This window comes from Galeopterus variegatus, unplaced genomic scaffold (genome assembly GCF_000696425.1).
Source record: "Galeopterus variegatus unplaced genomic scaffold, G_variegatus-3.0.2 Scaffold1292, whole genome shotgun sequence".
NCBI lineage: Eukaryota > Metazoa > Chordata > Mammalia > Dermoptera > Cynocephalidae > Galeopterus > Galeopterus variegatus.
In genome coordinates, this window is record NW_007727403.1 from 128,224 (window position 1) to 146,818 (window position 18,595).

General features: G+C 35.5%; 1 protein-coding gene across 1 annotated transcript in view; it reads right to left on the reverse strand.

Moving 5' to 3' along the window:
- The window catches only part of BRIP1 (BRCA1 interacting protein C-terminal helicase 1), a 165,200-nt gene that overhangs the window by 98,518 nt on the left and 48,087 nt on the right, over window positions 1–18,595 (reverse strand). Inside the window, 4 exon segments of the mRNA XM_008576117.1 lie at window positions 2,685–2,817; window positions 8,513–8,712; window positions 11,236–11,457; window positions 15,738–16,025. Of these exon segments, the coding sequence (XP_008574339.1) occupies window positions 2,685–2,817; window positions 8,513–8,712; window positions 11,236–11,457; window positions 15,738–16,025 (843 nt within the window).

Here is an 18,595-nt window from a genome sequence, read left to right on the forward strand (position 1 = left end):
AAGATTCAATGTTGTTAAGATGTCAGTTCTTCCCAACTTGTTCTATAGATTCAATGCAATCCAAATCAAAATCCCAGCAAGTTACTTTGTGGATATTGACAAACTAATTCTAAGTTTATATAGGCAGGCAAAACCTCAAAAATAGCCAACACAAGGGCCGGCCCAGTGGCGCACTGCTACAGTGCGCCGCTTGGGAAGTGCAATGGCGCTCCCGCCGAGGGTTCGGATCCCACATACAGACCGGCCGCTCACTGGCTGAGCGAGGTGTGGGTGCAACACCGAGGGTTGCGATCCTGTTGCCGGTCCCGGTCCGGTATATATATATCAATCAAAACACCACGTTGTACACCTTAAATAAATACAATTTTCACTTGTCAATTGTACCTCAATAATGCTGGGGAAAAAACCTCTTTTAATCTATATGAGGAAAAGTATAAAACACTGATGAAAGAAATCAAATAAAAGCTAAATAAATAGATATTCCATGTTCATGAATAGGAAGATTCAATGTTGTTAAGATGTCAGTTCTTCCCAACTTGTTCTATAGATTCAATGCAATCCAAATCAAAATCCCAGCAAGTTACTTTGTGGATATTGACAAACTAATTCTAAGTTTATATAGGCAGGCAAAACCTCAAAAATAGCCAACACAAGGGCCGGCCCAGTGGCGCACTGCTACAGTGCGCCGCTTGGGAAGTGCAATGGCGCTCCCGCCGAGGGTTCGGATCCCACATACAGACCGGCCGCTCACTGGCTGAGCGAGGTGTGGGTGCAACACCGAGGGTTGCGATCCTGTAGCCGGTCCCAGTCCGGTACGGGCGCGACACTGAGGGTTGCGATCCGTTGCCGGTCACGAAAAAAGACAAAAAGAAAAAAAAAAAAATAGCCAACACAATATTGAAGAAGTAGAACAGCCAGAATACTGACACTACACAACTTCAAACTTCAAGATTTACTACAAAGTAACAGTAATCAAGACAATGTGAAGAAACAAACAAACAGAACAGTGGAACAAAATAGAAAGCCCAGAACAATACCCACACAAATATAGTCAACTGATCTCTGACAAAGAAACAGACTATCCAACGGAGAAAAGATAGTCTTTTCAACAAATGGTGCTGGAATAACTGCACACCCACATGTAAAAAAATGACTATAGACACAGACCTTACATCTTTCATAAAAATTAATTTAAAATGGATCATAGACCTAAATGTAAAATGTGAAACTATAAAACTTCTAGAAGATAAGAGAAACTCTAGGTGACCATTAGTTTTGGTGATGAGTTTTTATCAAAAGCATGATCCAATATCACCCAAATGAGTAGAAAACACGTCCACTCAAAAACATGAACACATGTGTATAGCAGCTTTATTCATAATTGCCAAAAATTGGAAACCACAAATATGTCCTTCAGTAGGTGAACAGATAAACTGTGGTACATCCAAACAACGGAATATTATTGTACAATAAAAAGAAATGAGCAACTAAGCTATAAAAAGACATGGAGGAACCTTAAATGCATACTGTTAAGTGAAAGAAGCCAGTCTGAAAAGACTACATACTGTATGATTCCAACAATATAGGGTGTTCTGGAAAAAGCAAAACTATGGAGTCAGTAAAAATATCTGTGGTTTCCAGGGGTTTGGCAGGAGTAGGGTATGGTGTGGTAGAGAGTTGAATAAGTACAACCTAGAAGATTTTTAAGATGGTGAATATATGCTATATGATGGTGGATTACTAGGCAAAATCTAGTTGAAATGGACAACACAAAATATGAGCCCTAAGGTAAACTATGGACTTTAGTGAACAATACTGTATCAATATTGGTTCATCAATTGAAACAAATATACTACACTACTGCAAGATGTCAATAATAGGGGAAACTGTAGTTTCTGTACATGGGCATACGTGGGAGAAGGGGAACTGGGGGTGGGAGTATATGAGAATTCTGCACTTTCTGCTCAATTATTCTCTAAACCTAAAACACCCACTCTAAAAAAAAAAGTCTATTAATTTAAATAAATAGAAACAAAAAAAAAAACATTCTTATCTACAAAAAAAAAAAAAAAATCTTGAAAATATGATGAAAGTTATAAAGCCTCTTCCCCAAAAACTGTACAAAAGCACTTACTCAAAATTTTGCATACAACTTCACAAGGTTTATAGTCTCATGATCTGTATCATAAACCCCAGGTTCATAATTGCTAAATTAAGGTGAATAAAATATGAATTTCTCTTTTTTTATTTTCCAAAAATTTAACTTTTTTTTTTTTTGTATCTGGTCCATATGGGGATCCAAACCCATGACCTTGGGGTGATAAGGCTGCGCTCTAATCAACTTAGCTAACCAGCAAGCCCTCAAAATTTTAACTTTTATAATATAAAAAATATATTTACAACCTAAAAATATTGCCTCCTTTTAGCCTTGAACAAAGGAATTAATCCCTTTAAAGCCTTATTTCCTCCCAACTAAATAATGTTATTTTTTCACTCATAATTTACCCATGCCATCCCTTAAAGATTATCAAATTTAGACAATAAAATAAAATGAAATTTAAAAACAATTAAGTTGATAATTTTTTTCCTCTGAATTATTCACTGGATTTACTCTGGATTTATTCCCTACGAAATCACTTCTAATCCACTTAATGAGTTTCACAGGTGGGAAAAACAAGTCTTACCTGCAAAATGGGAAAAGTAGCAGTGGTGATGCCCATTTTGTGTAAATTTAAGAGCATTTCATTTCCACTCCATATTTTACAGGATGATTCATAATCCCTTTCTATAAGATGTTCAGAGTTTGCTTCTAACCAACTGAAAAAAAATAATACAATTCTGTAAACCAGTATCATCCTTATGTGCACTATTTCAACAGAACATGAGTATTGTCATCATTGTTACACATTAAACTGTATTCCTTGCAGCTCTTAGGACATGAATGTGAATTAAGACATCTTTAAAAAAGCATGCATGTCTCACACTGTAAAATAAACATTTATACAGCTAAAAAGTAAGCTTTTATTCAAAGGTGAGAAACATGAACATGATTTCCCAATCGTGTTCTGTGGATTCACACTGCTTTAATTGACTAACGTCTCTCCAACTGAAAGCCAGGTCTTAGGTACTCATCCCCAATGAACGTAAGAGGAAATGCAAAAAAACCTAATTAAGAAATTAAAGTGTTACATATTAACACAAGAAAAAGCATTACTAGAAAATATATAAATACATTCATTGATATATGTACACACTCATCCATTCAATAAGTGTTTGAATGTGTATTTTATTCCAGACATTGTTCTTAGTAGTGAAAATAACAGCTATAGATAGGCAAGGTCCTTAATCTCATGGAAATTACATTCTACTTAAGGGACAAGAAACAAACATAGAAATAAATACATAAACAAGAAAATAACAGGGAGTGATATATGACATAACAAAAATAAATTAGGTTAATGTAACCTAGTCTCTACTCTGATCTGAATGTCTAGGATGCTTTCCCTGAAGTGACATTTATTCGAACAAATGAATGCAAAAAGTATCCAGCTATGGGAGGATCAGAAAAAAAGAGTATTCCTAGCAGAAGGAATAGCTAGTGCAAATATCCTGAGATGGTTAACAAATTTTGCTTGTTTGAGAACCTGAGAGAAAGCCAATATGGCTGCAGCACAATGGACAACAGTGAATAATGGTATGAACAATGTTAGCACGATAAACAGGAATCAGATCATCTTGAGCAAGGATAATAAATTTGAATTCTATTCAAAGGACAATGGAAAGGTTTTAAACAGAGAGTTTTAAATAAGAAAGAAACAATATATTTCAAGTGTTTAAAAGATAATTCCAGCTTCCAAGCCAGAATAGATTACAGGAGAAAGACAAGAGTACAAGCAGAGACCTGTTAGGAGGCTGTTACAGTATTCTAGCTGAGAGATAATTCTAGAATGATAAATATAGAGAATGAAGGAAATTGATGGATTTGGGATATACTGTGTAGGTGGCATATAAAGACTTACTGATGAAATGGATGAGGTAAGACAGTAATCAAGGATAATGTTTAGATTTTTGATCTGAGGAACTGGTAGGTACTATTTGCTTATATAGGGAAAATTGGGGGGGAAACAGTAGGTGGTGGGGAGAGAGAGGAGTTTTGTTTTGGATGTAAAGTTGAAATGTCTATTTGAAAACCAGAGATATAAAATAGATAGTTGGGTATGCAGAACAGCATTCCAGGGAGAGGTTGGGGCTAGAGACATAGATTCAGGCTTCACCAGTACTATAGATCAGGCTACTGGGTTATATTATTTAAAGAAAATAAAGGGCTAAAAAAGAAACTGGGTTCCCAGTACCAAGTCGTGAGGCACTCCAACACTTAAACACCAAACAGAATAAGAACTATCAAAAGAAACTGAAAAATAAACAGGGAGGAGGAAGAAAACCAGAGATATCATAGAAGCTAAGACAAAAATGCTTTTCAAAGAAGTGGTCATCGACAATACCCAACACTGCAGAGAGGTTAAGATAATACAAAATGACTTTGGATTTGGTGACCTCTTTAGAGATCACTGGTGACCTCAGAAAGAACAGTTTAAGTAGAATTGTGCAAGACAGCAACACTACTAGGATGAATGAGGGAAGAAAATAAAGTAAGAAAAATAGATTTAGCAATGATAGACAACTCTTCCAACAAATTATGCTGTAAAATAAAAATGACAAAATTCTACATGGCAAAAATTCTACAAGGTAAAGACACAAGCAAATGACAAAATGGGGAGGAAAGTATTTGTAACTTTTTATTGCAGGCAAAGGGTTAAAATTTGCTAGTATATAAAGAGCTTCTATAAGTAAATAAGAAAAAGAAACAACCATAACAAGAGCAACAACAACAACAACAAAAAACAGATATCAACACAGTATACACACAAAAAAAGAAATATAAGTGGCCCTTAAATAGGCTTAATTTCACTCATATTAAGAGAAACATAAATAAAAACTATACTGGGATACCATTAGCAAGTGAGAAAAAAACAACTTTCATACTTTCATACATTGATGGTAGAAGCATACATCAGTACCCCATTCACCCACTACCTACTGTGTAAATTTTAGCAATATCTATCCAAATTACAAATACATCTATGCTTTGATACAATTCCACTTCTAGGAATTTTCCTATGAATATACTTGTACATGTATAAAATAGTACATGTTCAAAGATATTAATTACAGCAGTGTAATAGCAAAAGACTGGAAACAACCCCCTCTATTATTCAGAAGCTGGCTAAATAAATTATTGTACATCTATCTAATGGAATTCTAGACAACTGTTTTAAAACTGAGAAAGCTTTCTAGGTCTTGATATGGAAAGATTTCTAAAATATATTGTTAAGTGAAAAAAAGCAAGATGTAGAAAAATGTATGTATATAGCATACCATCATTTGGACAAAAAATGAGGGATAAGAAAATATATCAACACTTGCTCATATACGTATAAATATGCATTGAGTGATAAACTTGTTAGGAAAACAGGAACTAAGCAGTAGGGGATGGAGTGGGAAGGTTTTTATTACATTTTGCATACATTTTATGTTCAGACCATGTAACTATATAATATACAAAATTTTTTTAAAGTATACTATGAAGGAAACAGAAAAATGCTGCAATAAATAGAATGGGAGATAGAGCTAGGGGAGGTTTTTTCCTAAGATACTGAGATTCCAGATTCTAGATCAACAACTTAATGTCTAACAAAATGGAAATTATCTAATGTAAATTTTACTAAAATTCTAGATTCTAGATCAACAACTTAATGTGTAACAAAATGGAAATTATCTAATGTATATTTTAGTAAAATTAGTACTAAGTCATTTTAGAGTACTTAAATCTTGGTTAATTAAAACTCATTAAGGGCCGGCCCGGGGGCGCACTGCGCTAGTGCGCCGCTTGGGAAGCGCGGAGGCGCTCCCGCCGAGGGTTCGGATCCCACATACAGACCGGTTCCCGCTCACTGGCTGAGCGAGGTGCGGGGGCAACACCAAGGGTTGCGATCCCGTTGCCGGTCCTGGTCCGGTACGGGGGCGACACTGAGGGTTGCGATCCGTTGCCGGACACGGAAAAAGACAAAAAAAGGCGAGAACCCAGTTCACAGTTAATTTCCAAAGGAAGCAATGCCTCTCACTTGAGGGTTCTGGGAAATTAACCCCTTCGGGGTCTCTCACTGCTCGGAAGAAATGGGCTTTGAGTAATTCTTTTTGTGGCTTCATCACCCAGGGGAAAAGAGGTGACAAATACATGTGAGGCAAAGCAACAAATAATTCAAGACTTACATCTGTAAAATGAAATACTCTCCTAAAACTTAGAACTTTCCAACATAAACACACCTAAGTCTTTTCTATTAAAAAGAAAAGAAATCTCCCTTGAAGCCCCATCTTTCCCCTTGCCTTCATAGACAAAATAAAATCTTTAAAACATGTAACAAAATAAGAACTTAGGGGGAGATACAATCAAGATGGCAGACTAGATGGTCCCCAGCATCACTCTCTCCCACAAATCAACTGAATTTACACCTATTAAAAAGCAACGACAGCCAACTGGGGCTGCTAGAACTTAGGGGAAGAGAAGAGACCTACGGAGTACATGAAGGCAGGAGAAGACACAACAAGAGAAATATAAAACTGCTCTGACCATTTTGAGCCCTGGCCACATACAGTCAGGAGCTGCTGAGCACATGGAGGAGCCAGCAAAAGCCGCAGCTGTGCCCTCGGATGAAGTTGCAAGGAAGCAGCAGGGGAGAAGAGGGCCTTGGTGGCCCTCAGGCCAGCAAGACCACTAACAGGGTTCCTGTGGACCCACATAGGAGCAAGGAGCTATAACAACTGAAAAAAAGGAGCCACTCAGAGGCTGGTGAATCATCACAAGAAACTAGTGTACAGCCCGTCCCATGGGAAGTGTTTGCAGCACAGGTGGTGGGGGAGACGGGCCCACTGAGAGAACACTGGGACACAGCAAGGACAGCTGATCTGCCCCCCAATCAGCATAGGACCACTCAAAGGAGACTGGTCAGGGATATAGACTTGCATGGGTTGCAGTTTGATGAAAAGACAAAGTGTTTCTACACAACCCAGGTGTGCTGGATTTCACTAAACCCGGAAGTCCTATAAAGTCAACCATTAAAACCTGAGCTGCACTAAAAGCCTTTCCCAGGGAATCAACAGCAAAGCAGCAATTTAGTTCAACCACACAGCTCAAGTACTGGTCCCACAGGAAGTTTCCCTATTTTAGAAGTAAGCAAAGGAGAACAAATTAGTTCTAGCACAGAGTTTAAGTGGTGGGAACAGCAAATAATCCAACACAGAACTGAAAGAAAAAACAGAGTACCCACAACCAGAGATAAAGTTTGATATTAACTAGTTAAGGTCTCATTTCACCAAACAACACCTATAACACCTAGAAGGACTGGAAGTCCCCTAGGCCACCAAGGGGGGACAACCAGGCACACTGCCAGTGCCACGGGCCCGCCCAGGGTCCTGAGGCATGGAGTCAGAGCCTGGAACCCGCCACCCCACCCCCCACAACCAGGCACATTGCCATTGCCACCACCAACTAGGTAAGGAGCATGCCAAAAACATCACCCCCATGTGGGTGGCCCACCACAGCCACCACAATAACCATGCCTGCCACAAAAGCGGCTGGATGCCACAACCACCATGCAGATGGTCCTCCAGCCACTGTAGTACATTGACACAAGGAGAGTCACCAGCAGAGACCAAAGAAAAGAAGAGGATGTCTCTCTCCACAAATCTCATTCCAGAGTGACAGAAGAAGCATCTGCTCTACGATAATATTGGGGGACCTGAACACACCTCTCAGCCCTGGACAGATCATCTAGGCAACAAATCAACAGAGTAACCATTACTCTCTCAGGAGGAGAGAAGAAATCTCGGGTAATTAGAGGGGGGAAGTGGGAAGGAGAGGGAGATGGGGAGAGATTGGACAAGGGGCATAAAGAATAAGTATGATTTATAACAATATATATGCTAGTAATATATATTTGATCAACATGTGTCAATGTTGAACCCCCAAAATATGTATAATCAATTATGATTCAATAAAAATTAAAAAAAAAAAACTTGAATCCTACTCTAACTGGAGGATAAAGAAATTAATTAAAGCCATGATCCAAAATTTTAAAATATGTTAATTAAAACCATGTTTAGTTTTTGTCCAATGTCCTATACACATCCTATGGGGCTATTAAATTATCTTCCTAAATTAGGAGTAAGATTCATGATTATTAATTCTGTAAAATAAATCGTGTTTATTATATTCTTTTGGAAAGAACAAACAACTGGACTAGCCTTTTGTAAAAAGTTTAACTGGAAGGAACAACCAATTTCCCAAGTAGCCTGGTTAATCAAATTTTATTAATTTTAAAATACTCTGGCATAATAAAACACGTTTTTAATATAGTAAAACAGCACAAATACACTGATAGACAAATATTCTTACTTAATGAGGCTATAGCATACAGCTCGTAATGGTTCATGGTCTTTCTTCCTTATATTATTGTTGACCAAACTATCAAGTTCATCTCGAGCAAACCGAAGCTGAACCTCTGATATACTGTAACTTGCTGATTCCCGAGCGCAGTCCTCAATGTTATGAGCTTCATCTAAAATGACAACCTGTTCTTTCAGACTTATCCCCATCTATAAGATAAAAGAAATTTTCAGTAAAACATTTGGCAAAATGGAGATAACAGCAGCAGGTAAGAGATTTCATTTAAAAATTTACACTGTAGCAATTACATAAGCAACTTATTCTAAGTGTTAAATAAAACTTCTGAAGCACTAAAGCCAACCAAGTAATAGCTCTGTTACAGAGCTTGTCATTTTTTTACTCTCAAAATATTTTCCAGGGCCGGCCCGGTGGCGCACTGGAGAGTGCGCCGCTTGGGAGCGCAGCGGCGCTCCCACCGAGGGTTCGGATCCCATGTGGAGACCGGTTCCCGCTCACTGGCTGAGCGCAGTGCGGGTGCAACACTGAGGGTTGCGATCCCGTTGCCGGTCCCCAGTACGGGCGCGACACCGAGGGTTGCGATCCTGTTACCAGTCAGTAAAAAAAAAGACAAAAAGGAAAAAAAAATTTTTTCCAAATCAATCAATGAAAAGAAATATGTGTTAATTGAGCCTGAATCAAGGTACTTCTGGCTTCACATAGGGTATAAAATCCCACTATAAAAGGAGTTTCCAACATAATTTTTAAAAGAGTATGAAACCTTTAAAAGTAAAATAACGATATAGATTCAAATGATTCTCACAATACCAACATAATGTAATATACATCTATTTCGTTTTTCTGTCCTGCAAGACTTTGAGAATTGCTCTTCCCCAACTCCTATGTGATGTTGGTAGGACTATTAATCTACGAATCAAGGGACATCATCACTCTCACAACAGGGTAAGGCTCATAACCCAGGCTTGTCAGTTAAATAAAAGTATTCCAAACCTCTGTGGTCACAGTGACTGGTTCAGGTTCAGGAATGGAAATGTGATCCAAGCTGGGCCAATCAGAGTAATTTTGGGGGACTAATATAAAATCATGTTCTTCTCTCCACTTTAGCTAGCGGCTTATAGTTATCTTTGTCACCATGAGGAAAGAGCTTGCTGAGAATAAAGCCAACACAATGAGAAAAAATCAATTATTTTTTCTTTAGCTCTTTTTACATTGGGTTTGTGTCACTTGCAAGTGAAATAGTCCTGACTAATATAAGGAAATGTCACAAAGCATGAGTTATTCTGAGGAAGTAATAATATAAAGAAGGCTAAAAATGAGAAGGAACCACGGCAGAGTAGAAAATACTCTGGAAGTTAAAAGATAACAGGATTTGGCATTAGAGAAAGAAAGAGCAGGGGCATTTCAACAGAGGTGCCACCAAAAGGAGGGATATAGGAAAGAACAAGGTATCCTCAGGAGACTACGAGGTCATTTTTGAAAGGTTCAAGTTGGTAGTTTTAGCAAAGAATGCTGAAAAGGCAGATCCAGGTCAGACTATTGAGTATCTTGAATATAAACTTAAGAAACATGAGTATGGACTTTATCCCTTGAGCAAGGGGAGAAATAAGAGATTATTAAGCAGGGGAGGTATGTAATAAAAGTAGTATTAGGAAGACTGACCTGGCATTGATATGTACAACGGCTCAGAGAGAAAAGGCCTCATTAAGAGACAACTGAATAAAAGGTAGGACATTAGGGATAATAAACATAATGCCTATTAATTTTAAACTTAAAGAAATAGAAAGGTAGTAATAACTGTGTAGCCAGACCTAAAGAGAAGAATAACAATTAACTATACCAAGTTATTTGCTTTTTTGTCTTATGTTGCAACAATTAGATGCCTCTAAGAACTAGCAGGCAAATAAACACAAATGCTGTATCTGAAGTTCACTTCTCAAAAGCTCACAAAGCTTAATTTGCATAGTATGCAAAATCTCCCAACATAAGTTCTTAAAAATATAGTTATTTCAGAGAGTTGTTTTTAAATAATTATTTTTGATCATTTATAAATGGAAAGAGTGATGGGTCTCAAATGGGGACAACTTTGCCCCCAAGGGGACATCTGGTAATGTCTGGAGACTTTTTTTTAAAAATTTATTTCTTAAAATGACCGGTAAGGGGATCTTAACCCTTGACTTGGTGTTGTCAGAATCACACTCTCCCAAGTGAGCTAACTGGCCATCCCTATATAGAGATCTGAACCTGCGTCCTTGGAGTTATCAGCACTACACTCTCCCAAGTGAGCCACAGGCCAGCCCCCTCTGGAGACATTTTTGATGGTTGCAACTGTGAACGTGCTACTGGCAACTAGTAGATAAAACTAGGGATGCTATTAAACATCCTACAATGCACAAGGCAGCACAATGCAACAAAATTATCCAGACCAAAAAGTCATTACTGCCGAGGGTGAGAAACCCTCATATAATCCCAGTTCGGTCACTATGTCCTTAAAATTGCTCATTATTTCAGAAATTAAAATGGCTACATCTAAAATTCAGTTTTTAATACACCTTAGAATATCTTTTCAGTATTATCATGTTTATATAAGTTTACTTACATAAATTAAATATAAAACAAAAAATAAAGACATTAAAACATCTAAAAGCTTTTACACTCATCATTTAAATCCCCAAAAGCAGGAAAAACATTCTTCTGATTTTTACATATATACTCACACTTTCCCTTATTTGTGCATCTAGAAGATAGTTGTAGGGACAAAATATTATGTTAGCATCTTCTAGTAGTTCTCGAGCTGTGTAATATGGACATGCCTTTAGTTTTTTCCCCAGGCTGACAAGTTCTTCTATATCCCAAGCTTTGCACATTCCTTGGAGAGTCTGCAATGTGTGGTGATCACTAATTTTATGAACACCATGATAAAAATAGCAGGATTTTCCCTAAAAACAAATATGCATAACTGAAATGTAAACCAATATTGGAATAGAAGGGATAAGATAAGTTTACCTCAGAATTTTGGGAACATCATTAATGCCACAAGGCTAAGATTTTGCAGAGGAAACAGATTATACCATATCTACAATCACAACCATTTTAAAGAAACTGTATTAGTTGACTCAGACTCAGAGATCCAGATACTCAAAATTAACTTAAAAAAATTTTTTTTAATTATGTTTGTTGTGGCTTTGTTCTGATTAAAGTGATATTAGGCATAAAATATTCTGGAAGAATACACAGAGCAATGGTATCATTGGTTGCTTTCTAGGATAAGAACTAAGTGACTTGGGCATATGAGTGGGAGAGATTTTTCACTACAGACCCCTTTGCACTTTTTCAATTTCAATCTACATGGCAGTATTACTTACTCAAATATAAGTAAGAAGGAAAGAAAGTAGGTAGGTGTATTGTAATGTCCCGTGGGGAAAAAGAGTACAAACCCCCCCCAAAACTTAAATTATCTGTAATTCCATCACACAAAGAATGTACTATTAACTTTTTAATGTATTTCATTTCATATTTCTTCTTTACATATATACACAAGGATACATCCAATATTATGTTATCCGATATTAAAATAACAAGAACAAAGTTAATTTTCCCCTGGCAATATGGATTATTAATAAGTGAGATAATTAGTGAGATAGCACCTATTTAAAACAGGTGTTAAATAATGTGTGTAGAATAATTAATTTCATGTAAATTGGTTTTTTAAAAAGAATATATACACATAATATTGTAGCAGATACATTTTTTAAATGTTCTGGCAGAATATACATGAAATGTTATAGAAGTTTCCTTAAAGGGTTAAGGGGATGGGAAGAGCTGGAAAGAGAGAGCTTCTTTTTGTTTTATGCTTTCCTATAATCTTTTAACCACATACGTGTATCACTTTTCTTTTTCAATTGTCATTTGGAACTGAGTGGTTGAATAATGGGTCATTTTTATATTCATTAATTCTATGTATCAACAAAAAAATTAAATGTAATTTTGAAATAATATTTCTTTCCCAGTTTGCTATCCTTAATCAGTGAAAAATAGTCATATATAATATATATAAATTACGTGTCTACATTTTCATATACAAACTATCCAAAAGGAGAGTCTAAGTTTTCAAAACCTAAATACATCATTATATATACAAAGGTATCTAGAAATTGCTAGAAACAGAATAAACAATAAAAGGCTCATACCTATGAAAGACTGTCAGCAAATCAAAGGATAAGACATGAAGAGCTGAGGACTAGTTCTAAAACTTTGTACTCAGCCACGTTAAGGGAAACTACTTGTTAATCCTCCAAAGTATTAAAAATAAAAATTAGGAGGAAAAGGCTCACCTACCTATATTTATTTCATTTACTTTCTATGTCATGTTCACTTACTTTGTCTAACTTTCTCATACCTTAATGCCATCTTTTGTTTTTGTTTCTAGTGTAACCAAAATAGCAATGAACTAAGAGTTTGAAAACTTGGGTTCTGGTTCCCCCTTTCTTGCTAATTGCTTGTTTGATTGGGCAAACTTAAGGACCCATTTTCTCATGTGACTAAGCATCAAAAGAGTAGGTGAACCATAAGTCTTTTAAGATTCTGACTCACTGACTATACCATTTTTAAGGTTCCTTCCAGCTCTCGAATTCTGTGACTCTAGGATCCAGAGACAGGTGGAGATGTGCCAATTATCTTTCACACTGAGTTTGATACAGACTGAGTTTAAAAATAAGGCGTTCACCATTTCTTCATTTCAAGCATCTTCCATATAATTTTAAAAGCTTATCTTTGTAGAAAATGATCAGTAAGGTGCCTTTGGAGTCTATGATTATAAACTGTTAAGTCTCATTTTAATAAAAAATAAATATTCTAAAATGTTTTTTTAGAACTGTCATTTCTGGCTCTAGTTAAAATTATTTTTTCTTAATTGCAACAAGAAGTAATTTTAACAGGTAAGTACATACTTTTCCAGCATAAAGGCAGTTTAGTAAAAGAAACTGAACGAAAAACTCATGTGCCTCCTGATCAAGCCAAAAAATCAGAAAGTTTACACTTTAAGGACACTTAGAATGACACCCCTGTGCAGGCTGATAGCAAAATCAGAAAAGCTCATCCATTTCAGCAGTGTAACACAACCCCGAGGGGAGTCTGTCAATTGAAGCGTTATCACACTTTAAACTCTTTTCACTCAAACTGTCAGTTATCTATTTATCATTTCGCTTTAGTAATTCAGCCATACTAAACATAAACACCTATGGTGACTTTGTAATTGGCCCTCATTACAATACCAAATTACACTGAGGGCTTGGGAACAAGAAAAAGAATGTTCTTGTATGCCCATGAGGTGAGCATTCTGAGGCAGAATAAGGTCAAGGCAAACCAGAAGCAGACATTTTCAATTATTGATATTGCTAATATTAAAAATAAAATACTTTGTTCAAACAAACTAACTTCAAAGACAAACTACATTTTCAATTATTGATATTGCTAATATTAAAAAATAAAATACTTTGTTCAAACAACCTAACTTTAAAGACAAAGACCAGTGAAAAATTGTGAACATTGAAGTCTATTGAATTACTTTTTATTTTTACATAATTCAAATTTATGAAAGTAAAGATCAAGCAAAAAACATTAACTAGCACTGTAAGATTCTAGAAAATTACATAAAATAAGACTTATGGGTTTGGATCCCTGTACTAGCCAGCCACTAAAAATAAAAATAGAATAAGACTATTTGCCTTCTATATACAATCTTAGTTTGTAATTGCTTTTACCAATGTATGTATTTTTTACAAATACATAATAATTTTCTCAAAACAAGTAAAAAAAAGAGATAAAAATATAATGACAATGCCAGCAAGTCTTCTTGCATAAACCATATAACAAAAAAATATATCAAGCATTTGTGGAATTCAGCTGATCAGTTAGCAAGAAGTCTACTTGAGGATGAAATTTATGAAGTTTTACCATGAAGAGCTTTTTCTTTCTTTTATTTCCTTTTAGCATTTGACTTTTTAATATTTTCATCTGTCTTTGAAGAGAACTTTTTAAACATATAGAGTGAAGGGATTCCACAATTTCTTGGTTAGTTACAAAGAACTTATGTGGAAATAAATATCACTGTAGAATTTCAACAATGGTTCTAATTCAATAATTCTGTATTCTATTCCTGGCTCCGAATAAGTCACTCAAGTTTTTCCACTGGAGCCCTTTACTACTACTTATACTTTATAATCTCATTATCTTTGAATATCTATTAAAGTATCTTTTGAATATCCCTAAATAAAGTTAAATAAATTCTCACCTAATAAAAGAAAGTTTTGAGAAAGAAAAGCATAATACAAAATAATTTATTCATATCAATGAAATAAAACTATAGGGGCTATAGCTCATAGTCTTTTGTGTAGAACCAACTACATCCGGTAAAATACTAATGAAAGACAAAACAACTTTCAAAATACATTAAAATATCATTGGTCATTTCATATACTACCAATTTGTGGTTTACTAGTGATTTCTGGGTATAATTTCATACTTACAACTTTAATTTTAAAGTAAATTAGTTATCATACCAGAAAACAGACTTCCAAACTAATACTGCTAAAACAAATCATTTAAGTCTTTGGTAAGAAAGACTTCTATATTTCTGTTCAAATTCATATGTTTCTAATTTCTCTGGAAAATTTCAAAACCACCAATGACATCTTTTTAAAGTTAATAATCCAACATAATTTTTAAAAGAGAATTTTGTACTAATCAAAATTATAAGACAGGATAATCATATTTCTCACTCAATTAAAAAAAACCTCAAAATTTGCTGAGAGCCTAAATTAACTTCTTTTGAAGTTTTAAAATATGTAAAGTACATTAACTAGAGCTCATTAAACTAAATCATTTAAACACTTTTATCTCTTCATATATGACATCATTTGCTTTTGACTATTTTTGGCAAAGGGATTTAAAAGAAGAAAGTAAGAAGACATCTGAATACAATGGAAATTAATTTTGAGGAATTAAATATCCCCAAGTTTTAGAACCAAACCTCATAATTCTAAACTTGAATAAAGATTTTCTTATGGCAAAATTATTTTTCAAAACATATCAATACTAAGCAATTAATTTGAATTTCTTAAGTATTTGACTATCACTGGAAATGTAAATATAAAACATATAAAGTAATTTGAATCTTTTCAGCTTTATTTTTTCTCTACAACAAAATTACTTTACTCACATTTCTTCCATCCAGCAATTCCATGCACTTTTCATTTCTGTTGAAGTTACCGACTACTTCAGGATGAACACAAGTATGATCCCTGCTGGAAAGAATAGTCATTGGGACCCCTGAGTATGCTGTCCTCCGGAGCTCTCTAGTAATTTGAGCAATCTGCTTGTGTGTGCGTGTCCCAAAATATATTTTGGGTATCTTGGATTTCCCACCATGATCCTTCTTAGTGGTATTTGAAGACTCTTGACTATTTCCTTGTTTAGTAGAACAGCACCTAGAACAGTGGCCAGGGGGCTGTAACAAAGGAAAGAAAAGATAACTAATGTCAGGACTACCACAAAAAATGTTATCAAACCACTTCTGGAATAAAAACTTATAAGAATTTTCAAGATATTTAGTATCTAAAACTTGCCATTAAAGAAAATACTACAAATTCCATTTCAAAATTGGTACTCTTTCTCTTGTAAAAGTTACAAATGTTTCCACGTTTTCATTCTTTCTGACATACCACTCTAACTCTCCAATGCCAAATGTTTTAAGTACATTTTGACTCTCCTCGTTCATAAATTATAAAAATAATAAGACAATGTAGAGGACAATTTTAATTTTTGCTTAGGCTTTATGTGAACTTGTGATGTTATAGTTCATAGTTGATAGTTTTGTTCACAGCACAGCTCATTCAAATATTCAATAATATACAAATGTTTTTTAAAAAGCATTTTAAGGGCTGAGCCCGTGGCGCACTCGGGAAAGTGCGGCGCTGGGAGCACAGCAGTGCTCCCGCCACGGGTTCGGATCCTATATAGGGATGGCCGGTGTGATGCGCTCACTGGCTGAGCGTGGTGCGGCCGGTCACAAAAAGGACCAAAAAAAAAAAGCATTTTAAATATAATTTACAAAAGAATAGAAATATCAAGTTGAATCTAAAGTATCACTAAAAAACTAGTAAAGAAGAGAACATTCTTCCCTAGTAAAGGTATGAAAATAAATGCAAAATATTAGTACTTAATAACGAAGGCAGGTTGCTTGTGAGGAACAAGTATATCTGAAATTCAATAACGTGCCATGGAATGCAAACCATCAATAAAATTATCATCCAGTATAGCTTCTCCTGGACAATTTCACTTGTAGTTCAGTTTCATAACTGAAATAGTTATATAAATGTCTTCTTAAACACACCTTATTGAAACATCTGGAATATAGTCTAATACATACACCTGATTTTTCTGTTTCCAAATTCTCAAAAATAAAAAAAAAAATTAATGCTGTATATTAGAACTCACAGGTTCTTAATAATTACTCCCTTCTAAGCCTCATTTACTAAATGAGACAGAATAAAGCCTCACTTAAAGAGAAATACCGTGAAATGATTAATTTATAGAAGTGGTCACTGATTGGGGGAGAAAAGTAAATAGCACAGTAACTTAAAAGAGTTTGTACTGGAGAGTTTTATTTTAGTAGAACAAATACTCTACTTGACTGAAGCTTTTTTTCAAAAAATAGTAATCAGTGAGATTAGCCTTCATAAACAAACGCTAAGTCATAGCATGTTACACCACAATACTGGGGATCAAGCTGTCTTTTAGCCTCAACTCAGTGCAAAAGCAAGTTCAAATTACTCCCAGTCTCACTCAACCTTGTCCGCCATTAAATATTACAATACATGATAGAATGGATGTAAATGTGACCCTTCTGGAGCTGTCACTCACTGGGATAAAAGGTGCACTGATGTGCCAAATAAACAGTCAGTCAAAGCAGATAAAGTTACAGCCATGATGGAATTGTTACATTCCCCTCTCAGGTTGCCAGTAACAGAAGATTTCATTACAGAGTGCTGCCACATTAAATAGCCAGTTCCAAATATCCTGCCTTCTATATTGAATAATTACTTATTCACTGAAAGGATAAAAAGAAAAGTTATGAATGGGGCCCTTGTCAACAGTGAGGGAGGAAACAGCTGACGTGGTTTATGTTACATATGTTGCAATACCTAACAATTTATGGTCACACAGAAAATGGAATGCAAATAATATCATGATATTGATGGCTGAATTCTTTTATGGCTTCTGCCATGATCACTTTAATTAATTAACATATTAAAAGAATTAATGTAACTCTAGGTAGCAAAATTAGTTTATTTTTTCATACCTTCAAGCTTTTCACTCAATTAGACTATTTCTCTTCCTTATGATAGTTAAATTCACTCAAATATTAGAATGCTAGGGCCCAATGTATGGTTATGTACTATACAGATACATTATATCCAAGCATAAAAGTAATCCAATAAAGCAGTCTTTTCTCAAGACTTGGAAAACCTACTTTTTGATATAACACTTTAAACATCAATTCCACTTAAAGCTTTACCACCTACTCCTTTTTATACCATCTTTTTTCCTGACCAAAAAAATTCAAATAATACAGACATATACAAAATAAATCAATCCCATCACGAATAACTAGTGTATAAATCATAGACCTTCATACACATATAAACATATCTTTCATATAATTTTTCCCCAAATAAAAAGGAATGCTATCATACATTTTTATAACTTACTACTTTGTATTCAAACTTTTTAATTTTTTAAAAAAGGTGAATTTGGGGCCGGCCCGGTGGTGCACTGCTACAGTGCGCCGCTTGGGAAGCGCGGCGGCGCTCCCGCCGAGGGTTCGGATCCAACAAACAGACCGGTTCCCGCTCACTGGCTGAGCGAGGGGCGGGCGCAGCGCCAAGGGTTGCGATCCCGTTGCCGGTCCCGGTCCGGTACGGGCGCGACACTGGGGGTTGCTATCCGTTGCCGGTCACAAAAAAAGACAAAAAAAAAAAAAAAAAAAGGGGAATTTGGCATTGATAATTTAAATAA